A 17,631-nucleotide genomic window follows, 5' to 3' on the forward strand; every position below is an offset into this window, starting at 1 on the left:
AAAGTTACTGAACACAATGAGTAAAGTGCTGAGTGTGTTTTGGCAAGAATTAAATACGAGTACAGTTCAGATCGTTCGAAATTACATATCACGGCGACTTATAATAATAATAATTATAGTTGGTCAAATCAATTTGTCAGTCAGTAACACCCAGGAAAATTATACTCATCCCTTTCTTTTGGGTGCTAGTACTAGTGTAAGACAAAGATAGTATGATTCTCTCTGTCTATGTTTGAAATGAGACAGCCCTTTGACAAACTATAATAATAGTGCATATATACGTCGGTTCCTCACTCTGCGGCCCTGATCACCGGCAGCTTAGGTCTTGCCCCGCTGCCGGCGGCACCCTAGGTTAGGTATTTTATAATGTGTTTATATATTTTTTGTATTGTTTTGTAAGTGCTTTTATACTACTACTACTACTTTACTGGCTCAGTGACCCAAAAAGGATCTTGGCCTCTGACACAAGTGCTTTTATACTTTACTTTTATATCCATAAATAAATAAAATAAATAAAGGAGATAATAATAAGTCCGCAGGGCCGCTTGTGGCGAGCTGTTGGGGAGTAACGACCCCACGGACCCGATTGCTCCAAAGAGTTGGTCAATGATCAGGGTCTCCGTCTCCGGCTTGTCTTCGTCAGTCGGAGTGGAACCCCAAGGGGACCCGCATGATTGTCGGCTTTAATTGTCCCCGTTCTACCCTATTTTGTTTTATATTTTTGACGTAGTTACGATTACAATAGCTTAGTTGCCAAAAATAAAATAAAAATTGTGGGTGGAACACGTTGATCATAAAGTCGATGGCCAAAGGAGCAGAATGGTTTTTGAGTGTTGGCTTCAGGGAAGGCCACAGCTGTATAGTCTATTCCTTTAGGACCTTAAAAGATTATAAATAAACAAAGCGATGGGACTAGGTCATTCACTCAGAATTTTATCATTAGTAATCCATACGTGACAATTTCTGAGTTTTGCTTCCATACATGTAAACATAGATTAATTAGCGCGATAATGCACTGATAATGTTGTAGACAATTCCTGCTTCTGAAAATACCCTTAGGCTAATGTGTCAGGTTGCCTTTTGTGTCCTACCTACCTCTATGAACGTACGCGCCATATTTCAACACACATTACCGCATAAGAGCTGCCCCTGTCGACCGCTAATCTATTAAACCCCCAGGCCCGGAAACTTGGGAGTTGAGAAGCGCATGCCCTTTATGATCTACCGGATAAATATTCTTAATATTTTACACTTGAATATGAACTCTGATTAAAATCACGTAAAGTGCATCTTACACTGACATGGTGAACACACACAGCACACAGCTAGTTTGGAAATGGTTAGTTAGATGGGCATCAAAGACGCTCATTTCTTTGAATTTTGGTAGTTAGCTGACGCGCCAGGGTTTTGAGGTTTCGGCCCTTTGTAAAAAAAATTTAACTTATTGTTTATAACATTAATTAAACAAAAAAAGGCATCGTGCCCTAGTTAAAAACAATGCATGGTGTAGTAATGTTTTTATTTTATTGCGGTCAGATATTTTAATGCCTCGGGTCGGGTATACTTTCTTCCTCTGGACGCAGAAAATTTACCGTTTGAAGAATGACCCCAATACCATCAAAATATTTGCAAACAAAGGCGCAAAATAAAGGATTCTGGTAGCCATCAACCGTCTGCTCCCGGTCAGACAAAACGCTTTGTCCGATATTTTCATAAAAGATTGACCCTTTGATTCTATGCCAGCTCTCGTGACGTACCTACAGTAGGTAATCTAAATAAGTAGCTCTAAATACAGCTGTGATTATTTTTTAGCGAAACCCTAAAAAACAATCACAGCTGTATTTAGAGCTATAGCCAAAGGGTAAAAACGGGACCCTATTACTAAGACTCCGCTGTCCGTCTGTCTGTCTGTCACCAGGCTGTATCTCATGAACCGTGATAACTAGACAGTTGAAATTTTCAGATGATGTTTGTATTTCTATTGCCGCTATGACAACAAATACTAAAAAGTACGGAACCCTCGGTGCGACAGTCCGACTCGCACTTGGCCGGTTTTTTGGACTTCCTAAGCTCTATACCTAATTACAAAACTTTACAAATACCGATATAAGTCACAAAATGACAGATTATTACAAACTATTAATAGCTATAGTACGAAAAGAAATTGTAGAAAATTATTGAGGGCGCCACTTCCTACGTAACTGTCACATTTTTGACGTAAAATGCTTAAACATCCTGGCAATTTAGTATGGATTTTTTTTAGTTCCATTTTACATAGACATAGTATATACAAGTAGTTATAGACATGAAACCGAACGACCAGGGGTAAGAGAAAGACATATTCATGTATTGACATATATATATATTCATGTATGGCAGCATAATCCTTTTTAGGGTTCCGTACCTCAAAAGGAAAAACGGAACCCTTATAGGATCACTCGGGCGTCTTCTCCGAAACTACTGGACCAATTAAGTTGAAATTTGGTATACATATGTAAGTTTGTGACCCAAAGACGGACATGTAACGTAAACAAATAAATTTTAAACATGGGGGGCACTTTTGGGTAAATGAGAAAATTAAAAAATGAAGTTTTCAAACTTATATCGTGTTATATATCAAATGAAAGAGCTCATTGTGAGAATCTCATATATATATTTTTTTATAATTTTAGGATAAACAATTTAGAAGTTATTCAAAAAAATAGGCAAAAAATGACCATTCCCTTTATCTCCGAAACTACTGGATCTAAAATTTTGAAAAAAATACACGAAATAGAACTTTACCTACAGGAAACCTATTACAAATTGTAGTCAAGCGTGAGTCGGACTTAATTACTTAGTTTTTGATCCGACCCCTACGAGTTTTTTAAAGACATTTCACTCACGTTTCACCTGAAAAATACATTGTCTAAATTGTGTAATGTACGGTTATGTAAGGTTTTCCTCTTTCACTCTTATAAATTTCGGTATTTCGCCATCGCCTCCTTGCTATTATGCCATAACCCGACCATGAAAAAATGCCCGGTCGGTGATAAAGACAAAGCATGGCACTATTTTCTCTTTCCTCTTATAGGAATCGCAATAAGACTATCTTTCTCTATCAAAGAGTGTCAGTATCAGGCCCTTGTCCATTATATTTCATTTCTACTATTTTATGTCGCACTATAGTTAGGGCTTGTAAAGCGTTTATGAATAACGCTTTTAGTTTTCCAAGGTAAAATATTTTTATTCTTTCAATCACGACACGATCAAAATATTACAGCTCCGAAACGTTCCTAATACGTATATTGTAAACTACTGCTAAAGGTTGAGTTTGGATTGCGCTTCCAGCAGCTGTAAAGGTACTGTTCGGATTCAGATTAATTACACCACACCAGCATTAGGTAAAGCGGCGTGCTATTGCTGCCGACTGCAGCGCTGGTGTAGTCTGAACTCTGAATTCGAACGGTACCTTAACGCTGCATCAGCAATGCCACTGTAGTAGCAATCTAGCAATCAGAATGTAACCTTAATTTGGACTCAAGGGAAAATTTAACTGTATAGGTAGACCCGGTACTAAAATTATATTTCCGAGGTATCATGTCAGTTATCATTTATCTGGTGTGAGTAAATTCACACCTTTTACAAGATATACACTACTTGTTAATAACTATTCTATCACAAACCCCATGTTCCGGCAAATACACATCATCAACTACACAAACAAATAACAGTAATTACCTGTTGCTAACCGCCTCGAAGCCGGCTTCAATGGGGCATGGGGCAGAGAGACCCCGCTCTCGTTGGTGCTTGAATTTAATGTTCCGAATTCCTTGACACTTAATTCACAAACACAGAACCGTCACGGGTTTGTATATATGTATAGCAAAGATAGATATAACTCCGTAATAGATGGATACAGTCTAAGGAAAAAACGTGCCTCGAAAATCACGAAAATTTGATTCTCGATCAGATGGCGCCACTAGCTTTGGGCTACTCTCGTAGAGAGGGCGTTGACGGTTTCGTTTGTTATTTATAATTTTAACGCATATCAGTGAAAGAACATGGGTCAAAATCATATAAAAATAATTAATGCAAATAAAAAAAACATTGATCCATATTTAAATACATTTTAATGTATTTTTATAAATCTTCATTTTTAGTTTTAAAGTACGTCGATAGATGGCAGTGAATTTACAGTGGTTACGAAATTTACTATGACAGTACCGCTCTATCTTATTATAATCCTCTTTGATACATAGTATTTTCACCACAGACCTAAAATTTATGCTTACTTTCACAATAAAACCATTTTTCCGCGACAGCAAAAACGTGCCGCCCGTGTTTTGTTTTCTGTTGCGACACTTGCGACTTGAGACTAGTTTCCCTTTTTAGCCACGGGCGGAACGCGGAACTCACCGGAGAGTGGCGTGACAGTCGCGCGGTCGGCGCAAGGACGTCCGTTCCCGCGTCATTTAAATTATGTAGCCGATAGACGTTTTATTATGCCTGAACAATACTATTAAGAATTATTTATAGGGAGTTGAAATTCTTATGAACAATTGCCTTGATCTTTTCTTCTGGCACGGCAGCCTTTATGGCCATCTTGTGTATTGTCTTGCCAGTGAGTGCGTAGGTGTAATATCGACGCCGTCTCCCGACACTTGAGTGTTTAATGGCCCATTCTGAGGCAGAACTTGCCATTATATTCGCGTTCTGACCACAATGAAATATTTATATGCGTTTGACTTTTTCTTTGAAATTCATAAGACTTTGTTTACAATGAAAACGAGTAGGGATATTATTTTTTTATAAAAGTACATACCTACAATATAGAGGTGTGTATCATTTCATTTTTATTTATATATTTATTTATAAATACGTTTACACGACTTTACAGTAAACCAATACGTCATGAAACTAACACATAACAACATAGAATCATTACACTAAGTATTACATTACATTTAACACACGGATAACAAACATTACGTTACACTCGAGGGCCTAGCATCCATCACCTCACAGAACCTCAAGCATTCGTTTCTCACAGCCACCCATCGCCATGCAATCAGATCGCATTCCGGTGCTGACGCCAAGGTAGAAAGAGAGCGCGCGGCAGTGGCGATTTCTTTCGCGACACAGTTCGCGCAGCCGGCACGGCTGCGGCTAAAAGAACGCGTCTCCGCGGCCTGAGATAAATTCTGGAGACACCTTTTTTTTATACCACGTCGGTGGCAATCAAGCATACGGCCCGCCTGATGGTAAGCAGTTACTGTAGCCTATGGACGCCTGTAACACCGGAGATATTACACGCACAGATATTGCACCCGTACACTCCTTTTTTGAAGAACCCCATACTGTAGCCCCTCGGGAAAACCTCGGCAGGGAGCTCATTCCACAGCCGAAGCGTACGCGGGAGGAAATTCCTCTTAAACCGCACAGTACGCGACCGTTTAGGTGCTAGGGTGTGAGGATGAACACCCTGCCGATAGCGAGAGGTGCGGTGATAGAAAGCGGCGGTTTGCATCATGTCAACACCTGGAACAAACAGTCGCTCGTAATAGTCAGTGACGTTTGAATTTAGACTGCACCAGCAGTACTGCTGCATTGCTGCGCGGCATTACTGCTGACTGCATTACTGCCCCAGAAGTCAAAATTCCGGACAGCAACATCGATTTTGACATAAGCGGCAGTTATGCAGTCGGCAGTAATGTCGCTCTGCGATACTGCAGCAGTATAAGGTTCAGACTGAAGCCGAACGTCACCTTTAGTTACTTGTAGGTATACTTATTACTTGATCGTTAATAATTGATCATTTGATTTTACGTGCAATTATTATAAAACATTTATGAAATTAATTATGATAAAAGTCCAAGAAGTGTAATTGCTATACTGAATACAGCCTATTCATTTTCTTTAAAGCTAATGCAAAAACCTTTTATGGTATTAAAATTAGGACGGCAAAGTATTTTCGGGAATGTATAAATAATGGGCGCATTAGCGAATGTGCCATTTTGTATTTAGAATCGATACGACATAAGTCTTATATGATTGCAAAGTAAATCCGACCATTAAATTGTAAGATACTACTTATTAACGCGTGAAGACAAGCCAGAAGGAACGACGCGGGAATCACATAAAACCGTGAACTCATCCAGTCAGTATTTATTCTTCGATTTCCCAGTTAGGCAGCGTCTTACGCAGCGTACTACGTAGGCGAACAACACGTGAACGCGAAGCGAAGTGATGCCGCGCGGGGTGAATCAATACTTTGATACCTATAGTGTGCGTAGGCGATCTCGTTGCGCAGTTGTTTGCTTACGTAAGACGCTGCGTTACGTAGGCGAACAACTCGCGAACGCGAAGCGATGCGGCACGGCGCTTCGCTTTGCCTTTGCGAGTTGTTCGCCTATGTAAGACGCTACGTTACTCTTCGCTTTCGCTTATCTGATTAAATCGATTTTCTGTTAGTGTTTACGTTAAAGAGGGAATGGCGTTGAACAGAAAACTCTTAACATCAGGTTCAGCAATTGCTAGTGCCGGCGCACTGCAACTTTAATAAGTGTTACTCGAGAAATGCTTGTACCATTTTAAAGCAAGCGCAAGCTATTGTCGGTTATCAATAAAGAGCACAGATGCGAGTAGAAATATTTTTATATCGACCAAGAACTGTGTAGTACTTTTAGTCTTCATTTTTGCTTTTCTGCTGAATTAAATTATCAAGGAAAGACTATTATATAAAAGTTTAGAGAAGAGATTTTTTCGTGTACCTATAGAATATCTTTCTTTTTGGAAGTCTGTTGAAACCGTACCCTCTGTGTCCGGACCATAAAGATTACTCTGACATCAAATTACAGCGAGATCACCAGAAACAATTTATTCATCAAAATTGGATTAATAATAATGTCAACACTAATATCCACGCAGTCCTCATACCTGCATACCACAGTCTATAAAACAATACAATCATTCGACGAAGCCAAACGAAGACAGGGCAATCGCGCGGGGTGCGAGGGGCTAGGTGTAGATCGCGCGATTCGCGCGCACCCGAGGTGCATATGCATACATCGCCATTGTTAGGAGCTCGGTACTACTTACAGGGTTAGCGTTTCTTATTTGAAATAGTTGTAATTTTTGGCCAGTTGTGTAAAGCCTGACCTGTACGAGCACATGATTGACGCGACAGTATCTTGCCGCGAGATAGACTACCCGTCTTTTGCTAACTGTATGAATTAAAGGGGGACGGGTAGTCTAATCATGTGCTAGCCCGGCAGGAATACATGATCATTGATCACGCGCCATGTTGCGGAATTTCACTGGAACTAATTTTTTCATACTATCACCCTATGAACTGTCACCCTATACGTGAAAACAACAGCGCCCTCTTGACAATGATCATATATTACTACCTACCTACCTAGTACTATTATATATTCTGTTACTGGTCAGGCTTTAAAAGTCTGTGACAACCCTAATTAACTGTGTTCTTGTGTGGTGGCATTTACGCAAACATCAAAGGCGTCGTCGGTCCACTGTTACTTTTCACACTGTGCCTAGACAGCTAAATTAAATCATAACATACCAGACAGGTAAAAACAGCTGTGTTAAAATTTAATTTTTCTAAAACGCTACTCTAGCTAGTAGCGCCTGATTCTAAACGTTGCCATTGAGAAATAAGTAAGCTTAAAGTGCTCACAATAAATATGTTTTTATCTAAGTATGGACTGAGTCCATGCTTAGATAAAAACATATTTATTATAAGTATGTATCAACGGACTGTGTATTCATTAGTCAATTGGTTCTTAGTCGTTGATGACTTAAATTGATCATAATCTAATGCTCTCTATAAGTAGTATTTAACTTACCAGAGATCTGTAGTTTCACCAACTATCGGCCCCATCATTTTTGTTAAGTACGTGTATCTTAGATTGAAAATCCAACTACGGTTATAAAGATACTGATGAAGCCGCCCCGGGATAAGTCCGGATAGCAGAATACCCAACATCAAACCATTTACGGTCGCGCACTACGCTCGAAGCTGTAAAACCTCTGGACTCACCCATAAAAAACACATAAACTGATATGTCATAGATATCCTAGTTTGCACTGCAATTTTATTTTTTAGCAGAGTTAGCGTTAATACCATGTTTTATTTACAAGGTTGGCGAAGAAACATTTTTGAATGACGTAAGCAATGTAAGCGTAAAGTTGCTGTAGCGTTGACGCGGGTGAATGTCACTCACAATATATTTGATGAAATTAGTGACATATCCCATTTCCTGGTGCTGTAACGCAGCGTACTACGTAGATATCAGTACAGCGTACAACACGCGAACGCGAAGCGAAGAGATGCAGCGAGGGGTGAATCAATCCTTTGATACCTATAGAAGTGTCCTAAGTGGGCGATCTCGTTGCGAACGCGAACGCCGTGGGCCCGCCGCGCCGCTTCGCTTCGCATTCGCGAGTTGTTCGCTTACGTAAGACGCAGCGTAACTCTTTACCAGTAACCAGTAACACTGTAGCAGTGACGCAGCTGCAGTCGCCATCCAAATATTTTTTTTTGTGTCAATTTGTCAACAATCCAGTGTAAGCCCGCTCTAAAAATGCAATGCATCCAGACTTTTGTATATCACCAATTAATTGTTTGATGGATAACATACACAAATAAATATATATGAATAAACACACAAATAAAGGATGACTCACGTTAGACCGTGCCGTGTCCGGGCCGGAGCTTCCGGCGCTTCGTTTTCTATGGAAGGCATCACGTGATCACCTGTCATGTCATAGAAAAGTAAGCGCCGGAAGCTCCGGCCCGGACACGGCCCGGTCTAACGTGAGTCATCCTTTAATGCCCTTACTGGGATTCGAACCCGGGACCTCGTGCTTTGGGTCACTAACGACTAGGCCAGCTTTTCCCACCAGCCTTAAATGTGTCTTTTTACACAGATAAAGAAAATAACAGTAAGTTTTAATTTTGTGTTACTGGAAAGTTGAGATTTGGAATTTTGTGCGAAAAGACTAAGCCGCTTTTTTCGTTCCCTTATGTTTTGCCGCGCGTTGTGCTGATGTCCACTTCCCTATTAATTAGTTTCTGCGTCGCTTGGTCTGACGCTTCGTATTTATGTAAGTAAAGAAATTTCGGTAATAAAATACAGTCCCTTTAATACAAATAGTTTATTTCTCTCCTTTGCCAGTTTAACATTTAGGTAGACATAAATAATTTATTCACGATTATTCATATATAGAAGAAAAGTATAATTGTGCGATTCTGAATATAGAAATTACGTTCAAACAGTCTTATTGTATATGTACAAGCTTAGTGGAGAAAGATAAATTAACATAGTTTTCATAGTCTTAAACAATATTTTAAAACATTTCCTACTCATAGTCATGGGCGTAGCCAGCATTTTTTAAGGGGTGGGGCAGAAGTAGGGGAGGCTGTTTCAACCGTACCCTGTTACCATACATGGTACGGTTAAACCGCTCGAATATTTTCGATCTACAGGAGAGTGAGGGTTAGGGCAAAGATAGATATAACTCCGTAATAGATGGATACAGTCTAAGGAAAAAACGTGCCTCGAAAATCAAGAAAATTTGATTCTCGCTCAGAGGGCGCTACTAGCTTTGGCCTACTGTCGTATAGATGGTGTTGACGATTTCGTTTGTTATTTAACAATTTTAACGCATATCCGTGAAAGAACATGGGTCAAAATCATAAAAATAATTATTGCAAATAAAAAAATCATTAATCCATATTTAAATACATGTTAGGGGAAAGAGGAGCGGATAAATAGTACTATGCCTTATGGGAAACGGTCGAAGAGATAGTTCAGATCCGGAAACCGCCATCAACTTTTAGTATGTTGTTGGGCATGGTATTGGGTCTCCAAAACTTGAAAATGACCAATTTAGATTTTTTTATACTTTAATGCAGTTATTCTGGCAAATACCTGTATTTTGGTATAATTTTTTTTTTTCATTTTTGGTCTGATTTTGATTTTTTGATCTGTGTATGGCTTGAGACATCATCTTTAATATTGTAGTATTTGTAGTACATCGCTTTAACGTCCGACTTTTGGTTTGGTTGTAAAACCCAAATAATCGTTTTTTTTTTACGTCATTTTCATTTCTTTTGTAAATTGCTCTTAAACTACTACAGTGTAGGAATTAAATATAGAATATTTTTAATTGGCTTTCATTTAATACCCCACGTGTGTATGTGCAATGCAGTTTGGGAGCAATATGGAATATTCGCAAAGAGGCGGGAGTCATTCCGCTGAAGTAGATGGCCGGCGCCGCTGTCTCCCGGCAATTTTGGAAACCCAATACTAAATAACATACTAAAAGTTGAAAGCGGTTTCCGGATCTGAACTATATTCCCATAAGGCAAATCATATTACGATTCAAAGATTTTTTTTCGAGTCGATACTTTTACGGAGTATTTCAATTATTAGTTTTAGTGTACGTAGGCTGTTTTGTTTCGAACCCTGGTTTATTTTTATTGGTAAACCAGGGGTTGATTGCAGTAGTAACAGAAACATTTTTTTTTCCTTACTATCTTGTAGTTGTGAGAATAGCACAAGACTAGGGTAGATTTAATAATTAATAGGTACTAACAAGGAAGAAAAAAAGCCTGTAAATAATCTAACTTCAGGCCTGTCCAGACGGAGACAATTTTTCCCTAATCTGATTAAATTGTCCGGTCAAATCAGGCCTTGCAAACGCCAATTTGGCTTGCCGATTATGACCGATATTACCGATAAAATGGGGTGCGGACGCAGGAAAACCAATTTGTGACGCTAGTATTTGGGGGGCATTTTTTAATCGTTTAAATATTTTTTATTTTTTAAATATTTGAGCGTTCTAAATTGAACAAATGCCCGCAAACGCGAATACTAGCGTCATAAATTGGTATTCTTGTGTATGCACCTCAATTTTTTCAGTAATATCGGTCATAATCGGTGGTCGAAATCAGCGAGCCATATTGGCGTTTGCGTCCGCACCACCTGATTTCATCAGACAATTTAATCAGATTGGGAAAAATTGCTCCCGTCTGGACTGGCCTTAACTTTGTCCGGAAATCGCAAATAACTCTAATAGACAAAAAACTATAAACTATAAAAGACACGATCTCTGTGCTCGAGAAAATGTGGCGTAAAGCCAGTGGACTGTAGTTGGTGTTTTAGCGTATATTAATCCAATAGATTTAGGTGGGCTTACCGGATGGGTTTGTGGTCAAAATTTAGAGAAAATTAAGATCCGGCTCGAAGGACCAGAAAATGTGGCGTAAAGCCAGTGGACTGTAGTTGGTGTTTTAGCGTATATTAATCCAATAGATTTAGGTGGGCTTACCGGATGGGTTTGTGGTCTGCTGCTGGCAGAGGCCTCTGCTGGAGGATGCCTGGTGTATTCCTTCGAGCACTTTAAGAGGGTTTTTACTGAATATTATTTGCATTCGCGTTAGGTTCTGATCACGTTTTTTATGACACGATGACGTCGTCAGTTATTATGTTTTTCAAGACCTCTTTTGTGACCGGCCAGTAGCCGTCGCTACTTCCAATGAGTTAATATAGCATTTACTAAACACCCCCTACCGAAAGCACTATGTGGCTTTCTCACAAAACATAAGGAAAATAAGAGAAACAGAACATGCGCATGTTTAGGCGCGAGAAATCGATTCGCGGAGTAATTTTTAAATTACCTAAATTAATATTTAATTTTCCGGTCAGAGACCATAAGCGGTCAGAGATCAGGGTGGGGCAACTGCCCCACCTTGCCCCACCGTGGCTACGCCCATGCTCATAGTTATTACGTTTTGTCTAATTAACAAAGTTAATGACTAGAATATTTGACATCACAATCCGTTTTATTTCAAGTAAGAATAAGTTTGTAAAGTAATATAATCATAATCTACGATTAAACAACTATTACAAAAAGTAAAAAATACAAAATGTCCTTCTATACATGAAACCTTATACAATACTGATACTTCAATTAATTGTACAACGTTCTGAATACAACAAATTCAGCAATTTAAGTACATAAATCAGACCTGAATCTAATGGTCCACAAATTTAAAACTGCAACAATTCTATCTATTCGAGCTACTACGTATATCTTTTTATCGACAGATTGCGCTTGGACTTAGGTCTCTCAACAGTCGCCTGCAAGTGAACTACATTCACCGCCCTGTCGAAAGTCACTCTCGGAAGTCATCGCGTTAACGTCACTTCAGTGTCACTGGAGCTTCTCGAGCTCTCCTTTATAATATCGAGCTCTCTATTTGAGAGAGATGAAGTGCGCGAGAACTTATTTGTAACACTGTAATCACTCTTTTCATCAGACATTTCACGAGAACTGTTGTATTCCCTATTCTCATCGGAATCGTTGTCCACGACATCGTTTACTTCTACTTCCAACATGTGCTCGTCTTCTTTTATACCGAATGTATTAAAACTTCTATCGTAACTAACACTTCGTATTCTATCCAAGTTTTGCTCCAAAGTCTGCATATCTTCGTCAACATCAGGAGAGTCATCAAACTTCCACTTGATATTTGAGTTAAAGTGATCTATCCCTGGGTATATCCCTATACTGTTGCTCCTGTGCCCGAAGACCGGGCATTGTCGGAACTCTCACAATTCTGGGTGTCTGCCATTGCAAGTTTTGTTGAAATTTCCTTCATCTAAGCTTAAATTTGACCGCGACCTGCCACATTCAAATTCTGGTGCCGGTCTAAAGAGGCAAATGTCTGAATTCTTAAGTCTACATTGTCTTGAGCATGATTCGATTTGAAAAGCTGATCTATCAAACTGTCTGTAATCTGTAGGCCCACAAACATCAAAATATCTTGGGTCCTGTTTACACACACTACTTGGGCATCCTTTGAAGGATCCAGTGCACCGCAGGGGATCTCTATGGCATGCTTTTTGAATAGCATGCAGAGACGTAGATGATACCGTGCGTTCTAGTATCTCGCCCCAATATTTTTCGCCTATTCCTTCGAACTCTCCCTTCGAATGTCGGCCATCGGATGTGATTGGGGAGCCACAACAGCCCGTCGGTTTATCATAGTTGCCGAAAGATTTTGATCTTCGGCAACAAATCTGTGATAAGACAAACTGAGTTTACCAATTGTATCAAACACCAAATAGTTAGTCTAAGAATATGGGTTTTAAACTGATACTTATATTCTATCGCCCCAATTTTTTTTACAAAACACAAGAACAATGGATATGTACCTACGTTAGTAAAATTCTACTTTATTTCTAATACTTAAGAGTTCATACTCGACTCGTTCGTAGTTGACTTGATAAGGTCATCTAAAGGTAAAATAATATTTTCGAATTTCCAAATAGGGCTACAGCAAATGACGTATGTCAATTTAGGGACAAAAAGGCAAAATTTAAGAATGAAGAAGGCTTATTTCGGGAAGGCGGTTAGAATAGATTTGAATTTGGAAATTGAATTTTGTATATAATTTGAAAAAGAGTTCGAAAATAGGAAACCCTAGGATGCAACAAAGTGACTCGCTGTTAAATATATTTATGTTCGGAGTTAGGGCGTTGAAGTTTTGTTCAATATTATTGTGATTCACATTTGCTAAAATTTATTTCAAGACCAGTGATGTTGATTGTGGACATTTCGGAAATAACAGTATCTACATGCACTTATATCGCCACCCTTCTAATATAACCATTATTATAATTTGTGGCGATATTATGGAGGGTAGCCAATGCTACCAAATGTACTACAACTTACATAATACTGGAGTAACTCGTTGCTGATTCTTCTGAAGTGACTATTTAAAAGCCAGTACAAAAAAGGATTCCAAAAGCTGTTGCTAAGGGCCAGCCAAGTCACAATAAAGTCTAGCGTCGGTGGAACCTGCGTTGAGAAAAATGCATAAGAAAATTAATATTTACTAAACAAGTTACATTGCCTGATTAAAAGAATATTACTGAAACGCAATTATTTATACCTTTAAATGAGAAATTCTTGTATACAATATATATAAATATATTGGGGATCTCCCAAACGGCTCTAACGATTTCGATGAAATTTATTATATGGGGATTTTCGGGGGCGAAAAATCGATCCAGCTAGGTTATCTAGGATAACGCGCACTTTTGAGATTTTATATGTTTTCCGAGCAAAGCTCGGTCTCCCAGATATTATTACTGAAACGTATGATTTTGTTTTGCAAAATTTGGTTAAGTACATACAGTGCTAGAAAGCTGGGAAATCGATCATGCAAATTAATTTTAAAATTTCATTATTTAAGCGCGGCATAATGGCGTTGAGTAGATAAAAGCTTCACTCTTTACAGCATAGGTACACAAATTGATTTATGATTAGATTACTCAAAGGTTGACATGGGAAAGGAAATTTGTGACAGACTAAATTGGGGTTTATCTCCTGGGACATGTCCCAATTTGTCCTATGTCCAAGCCACTAGTAAAATAGGTACAGTTCATACCTTGCAACCAGTACACGCTGCTACGACCTCTTGTATAGTTGCGGGGGTGACCATTACAATGAATCCTAAAGACATCGCGGCCATGGTTCGGGATGTGCTGACACTGTGAGGTCGGGCTGGTGCTTGGATCTGCAATAAAAAACCATTGAATATATCAATTGATAGCTGTTTGTATTTATTATGCAAGACTACGACCTTCTTCTAGCATAAAACTGCGTCGACCTGCTAGTGGCCCCCTCATTGGGAGAATTGTGTTTTCAAATTTTATGTATAAATCAGTATATTACTATTGTTGTCCTACTGATTGCACTGAATGGTGGCCACATTTTTCCGTTTAGGTGATAAAGCAAAAAATAAGCAAAATAAAACTATGTGACAAAGACCACAAGTTGGGGAACCAGTAGGACAACAATAGTAATACATATACTGATTTATACATAAATTAATTGCTTTATTACAAAATACAATTCTCCCAATGAGGGCGCTACTGGAAGGTCGACGCAGACTTAAGGATGACTCACGTTAGACCGGGCCGTGGCCGGGCCGGAGCTTCCGGCGCTTACTTTTCTATGACATGACAGGTGATCACGTGATGCTTTCCATAGAAAACGAAGCGCCGGAAGCTCCGGCCCGGTCACGGCCCGGTCTAACGTGAGTCATCCTTTAAGCTTAATAGTGACAAATAATGTAGCAATGCAACAGCACACAGCGATAGCTACACTACCAAAGACTACGCCTGACTGCGATCACTGTCACCTGTAGGTCAATTCGAACTTACATTGTGATGTCATTTTATTATCGTTTGCGCCTTTATTTCGCTCACTTGTTTTTACTCGTACATGTATTGGCGCGAGCGAGACGTACGGGCGAAAGATAACAAAATTACATTATTTTGACATCTAAAATGTAACTTCACCAAACTGTTTGTCATCGTTAAAGAGTTCGCTAAATTTTATTGTATAGAAAGTTTCATTTCATTACATAGTAAACCGCCGGGGCGCGGCGGGTGACGTTGATCGGTCTGTCAAGTGCGGATGGTGCAACTGGCACTTAGTCGTACATATTACGGCGTCATTATCCTTTAGTGCCGAGTAAAGGCGACATTCGGATTTCAAAAGCAGCCGCATTAGGTACCTACTGTTGCAATATTACTGGGGCACCGACGTTGATGCCGCTGCTGTCCGTGTCAATGACTGATGGATTGAACGTCTAAATCGCGGCAGTTATGCGGTGGCAAACGTCACTCATTTTAACAATGATGTTGCAACGGTAACGCAGCTGCATTACTGTTGAGGCGTCGTGATTGCCACCGCTGCATCTGTCAATTTCCTTGATAGAATGTGTGACGAAGAAATAACGTGTCGTGTGAAGAAAACGCAAAAAAAGACATAAAATTTTTGCTCCTTATGACCTCAGGAATGCGTGGTTAAAATTGTCGGGTCACTCCCGCCCACGGCGGCGTATACAGAACATTTTTTCAACCCTTAGCCATATTTTGCGAGATGAATGTAAGCATGGTATGGGTGACTGAACAACTTTTACCAACCCCGAAATACATTTTGGCAGATCAGATGTCGACGTTTTCTATGGGAGAGCCAATTTTTTTGCAAAGAACGAAGTTGCGAAATATTATAACACCTCACGAATTATGTCTAAGCCAGCTAAGGCTTAAAACACCGGCCAAGTGCGAGTCGGACTCGCGCACTAAGGATTCCGTTCCATTACAAAAAAAAAAACAGCAAAAAATCACGTTTGTTGTATGGGAGCCCCATTTAAATATTTATATCATTCTGTTTTTAGTATTTGTTGTTATAGCGGCAACAGAAATACATCATCTGTGAAAATTTCAATTGTCTAGCTATCACGGTTCATGAGATACAGCCTGGTGACAGACAGACAGACAGACGGCCGGACAGACGGACAGCGGAGTCTTAGTAATAGGGTCCCGTTTTTACCCTTTGGGTACGGAACCCTAAAAAACACTACACGACATGGTTTAGTGTGGATACTAGTCGTTATCCTAAAATAATGTTTTTTTTTTCTATTTTTAACGAGGATTTCCTTTAAACTTAAATACATTGTTCATGTTAGGAAACCTTGCAAAGAAGTTTGCCGTAATTAAGTCTTCCTTGTTCATTGACGTGAATACTCGGTAATAATGTAAAAAAATGACAGTTAAAGATGTTTGAATTACTTTTAGCGATATAATCTTTAATAGGATTTTGTACATGGAGAATAATTATCACCGTTTTTAAATCATTTTTATGTAGTATATATAACATTTAAGAGTACTGTTAAAGTTCAAAGGTATTACAAAAATACAAGTAAAATTTTGCTTCATTTTTTTCTAAACTAACATTGCCTTGGCAACGAAATTGGGCACTCCAAAGAAAAGCAAAAAGGCAGGGAAAATGGAACAATAGAAAGTCGTAGGTATTCAGTTTATTGATGCCATTTGCTTTATAAAAAATATTTATTGTTTGCTCTTTTTTGCTACAAAACTTACAAGATATTTATTGCTTATTAAATGTTATAGTATTGTAGATAGTAGTTTTAAGGTTCCGTACCTAAAAAAGGTAAAAACGGAACCCTTATAGGATCACTCGTGCGTCTGTCTGTCTGTCCGTCTGTCACAGCCTATTTTCTCTGAAACTACTGGACCAATTAAGCTGAAATTTGGTACACGTATGTAAGTTTGTGACAATTGTGACCCAAAGACGGACATGTAACGTAAACAAATGAATTTTAAACATGGGGGCCACTTTTCGGGGGTAATAGAAAATTAAAAAATAAAGTTTTTCAAACTATATCGTGTTAATCGAATTTAAACTGTTGTGAGATATACTAACATTAATTATACACACATACAAGTTGACATTTCTCGACGCGCGCACAGCGGGCGACGCGGCGCGCGGCAGTACGCGATACACGATACACGGCCATCGTGCTCGCACTGTTAGTGTTTGAGAAAGGAGACCTAGGCTCTCCGAAACGTCGCGCGAGTGACTAAAACAAGTGAGTTTACACCGTGTAATTATTTAATATATCGTGTTAAATATCAAATGGAAGAGGTTATTGTAAGAACCTCAAATCTATTTTTTTAATAATTTTAGGATAAACAGTTTAGAGGTTATTCAAGAAAATAGGCAAAAAAATTACCAATACCT

At 39.0% G+C, this 17,631-nt stretch overlaps 2 protein-coding genes across 2 annotated transcripts in view; one reads left to right on the forward strand and one right to left on the reverse strand.

The window, feature by feature from the left end:
* LOC134744939 (mucin-5AC-like) overlaps positions 1-17,631 on the forward strand; it is a 403,822-nt gene that overhangs the window by 315,233 nt on the left and 70,958 nt on the right. The gene's annotated exons all lie outside the window — the stretch shown is intronic.
* Positions 12,469-17,631, reverse strand: part of LOC134744602 (trace amine-associated receptor 8b) — a 65,456-nt gene continuing 60,293 nt past the window's right edge. Inside the window, exons 7-9 of the mRNA XM_063678466.1 lie at positions 14,465-14,593; positions 13,747-13,872; positions 12,469-13,091 (exon numbers count right to left, since the gene is read on the reverse strand). Coding sequence (XP_063534536.1) covers positions 12,621-13,091; positions 13,747-13,872; positions 14,465-14,593 — 726 coding nt within the window. The 3' untranslated portion in view covers positions 12,469-12,620. The remainder of the gene's footprint in view (positions 13,092-13,746; positions 13,873-14,464; positions 14,594-17,631) is intronic.

The sequence above is a fragment of the Cydia strobilella genome, chromosome 10, assembly GCF_947568885.1.
Source record: "Cydia strobilella chromosome 10, ilCydStro3.1, whole genome shotgun sequence".
In the NCBI taxonomy this organism is placed as follows: Eukaryota; Metazoa; Arthropoda; class Insecta; order Lepidoptera; family Tortricidae; genus Cydia; species Cydia strobilella.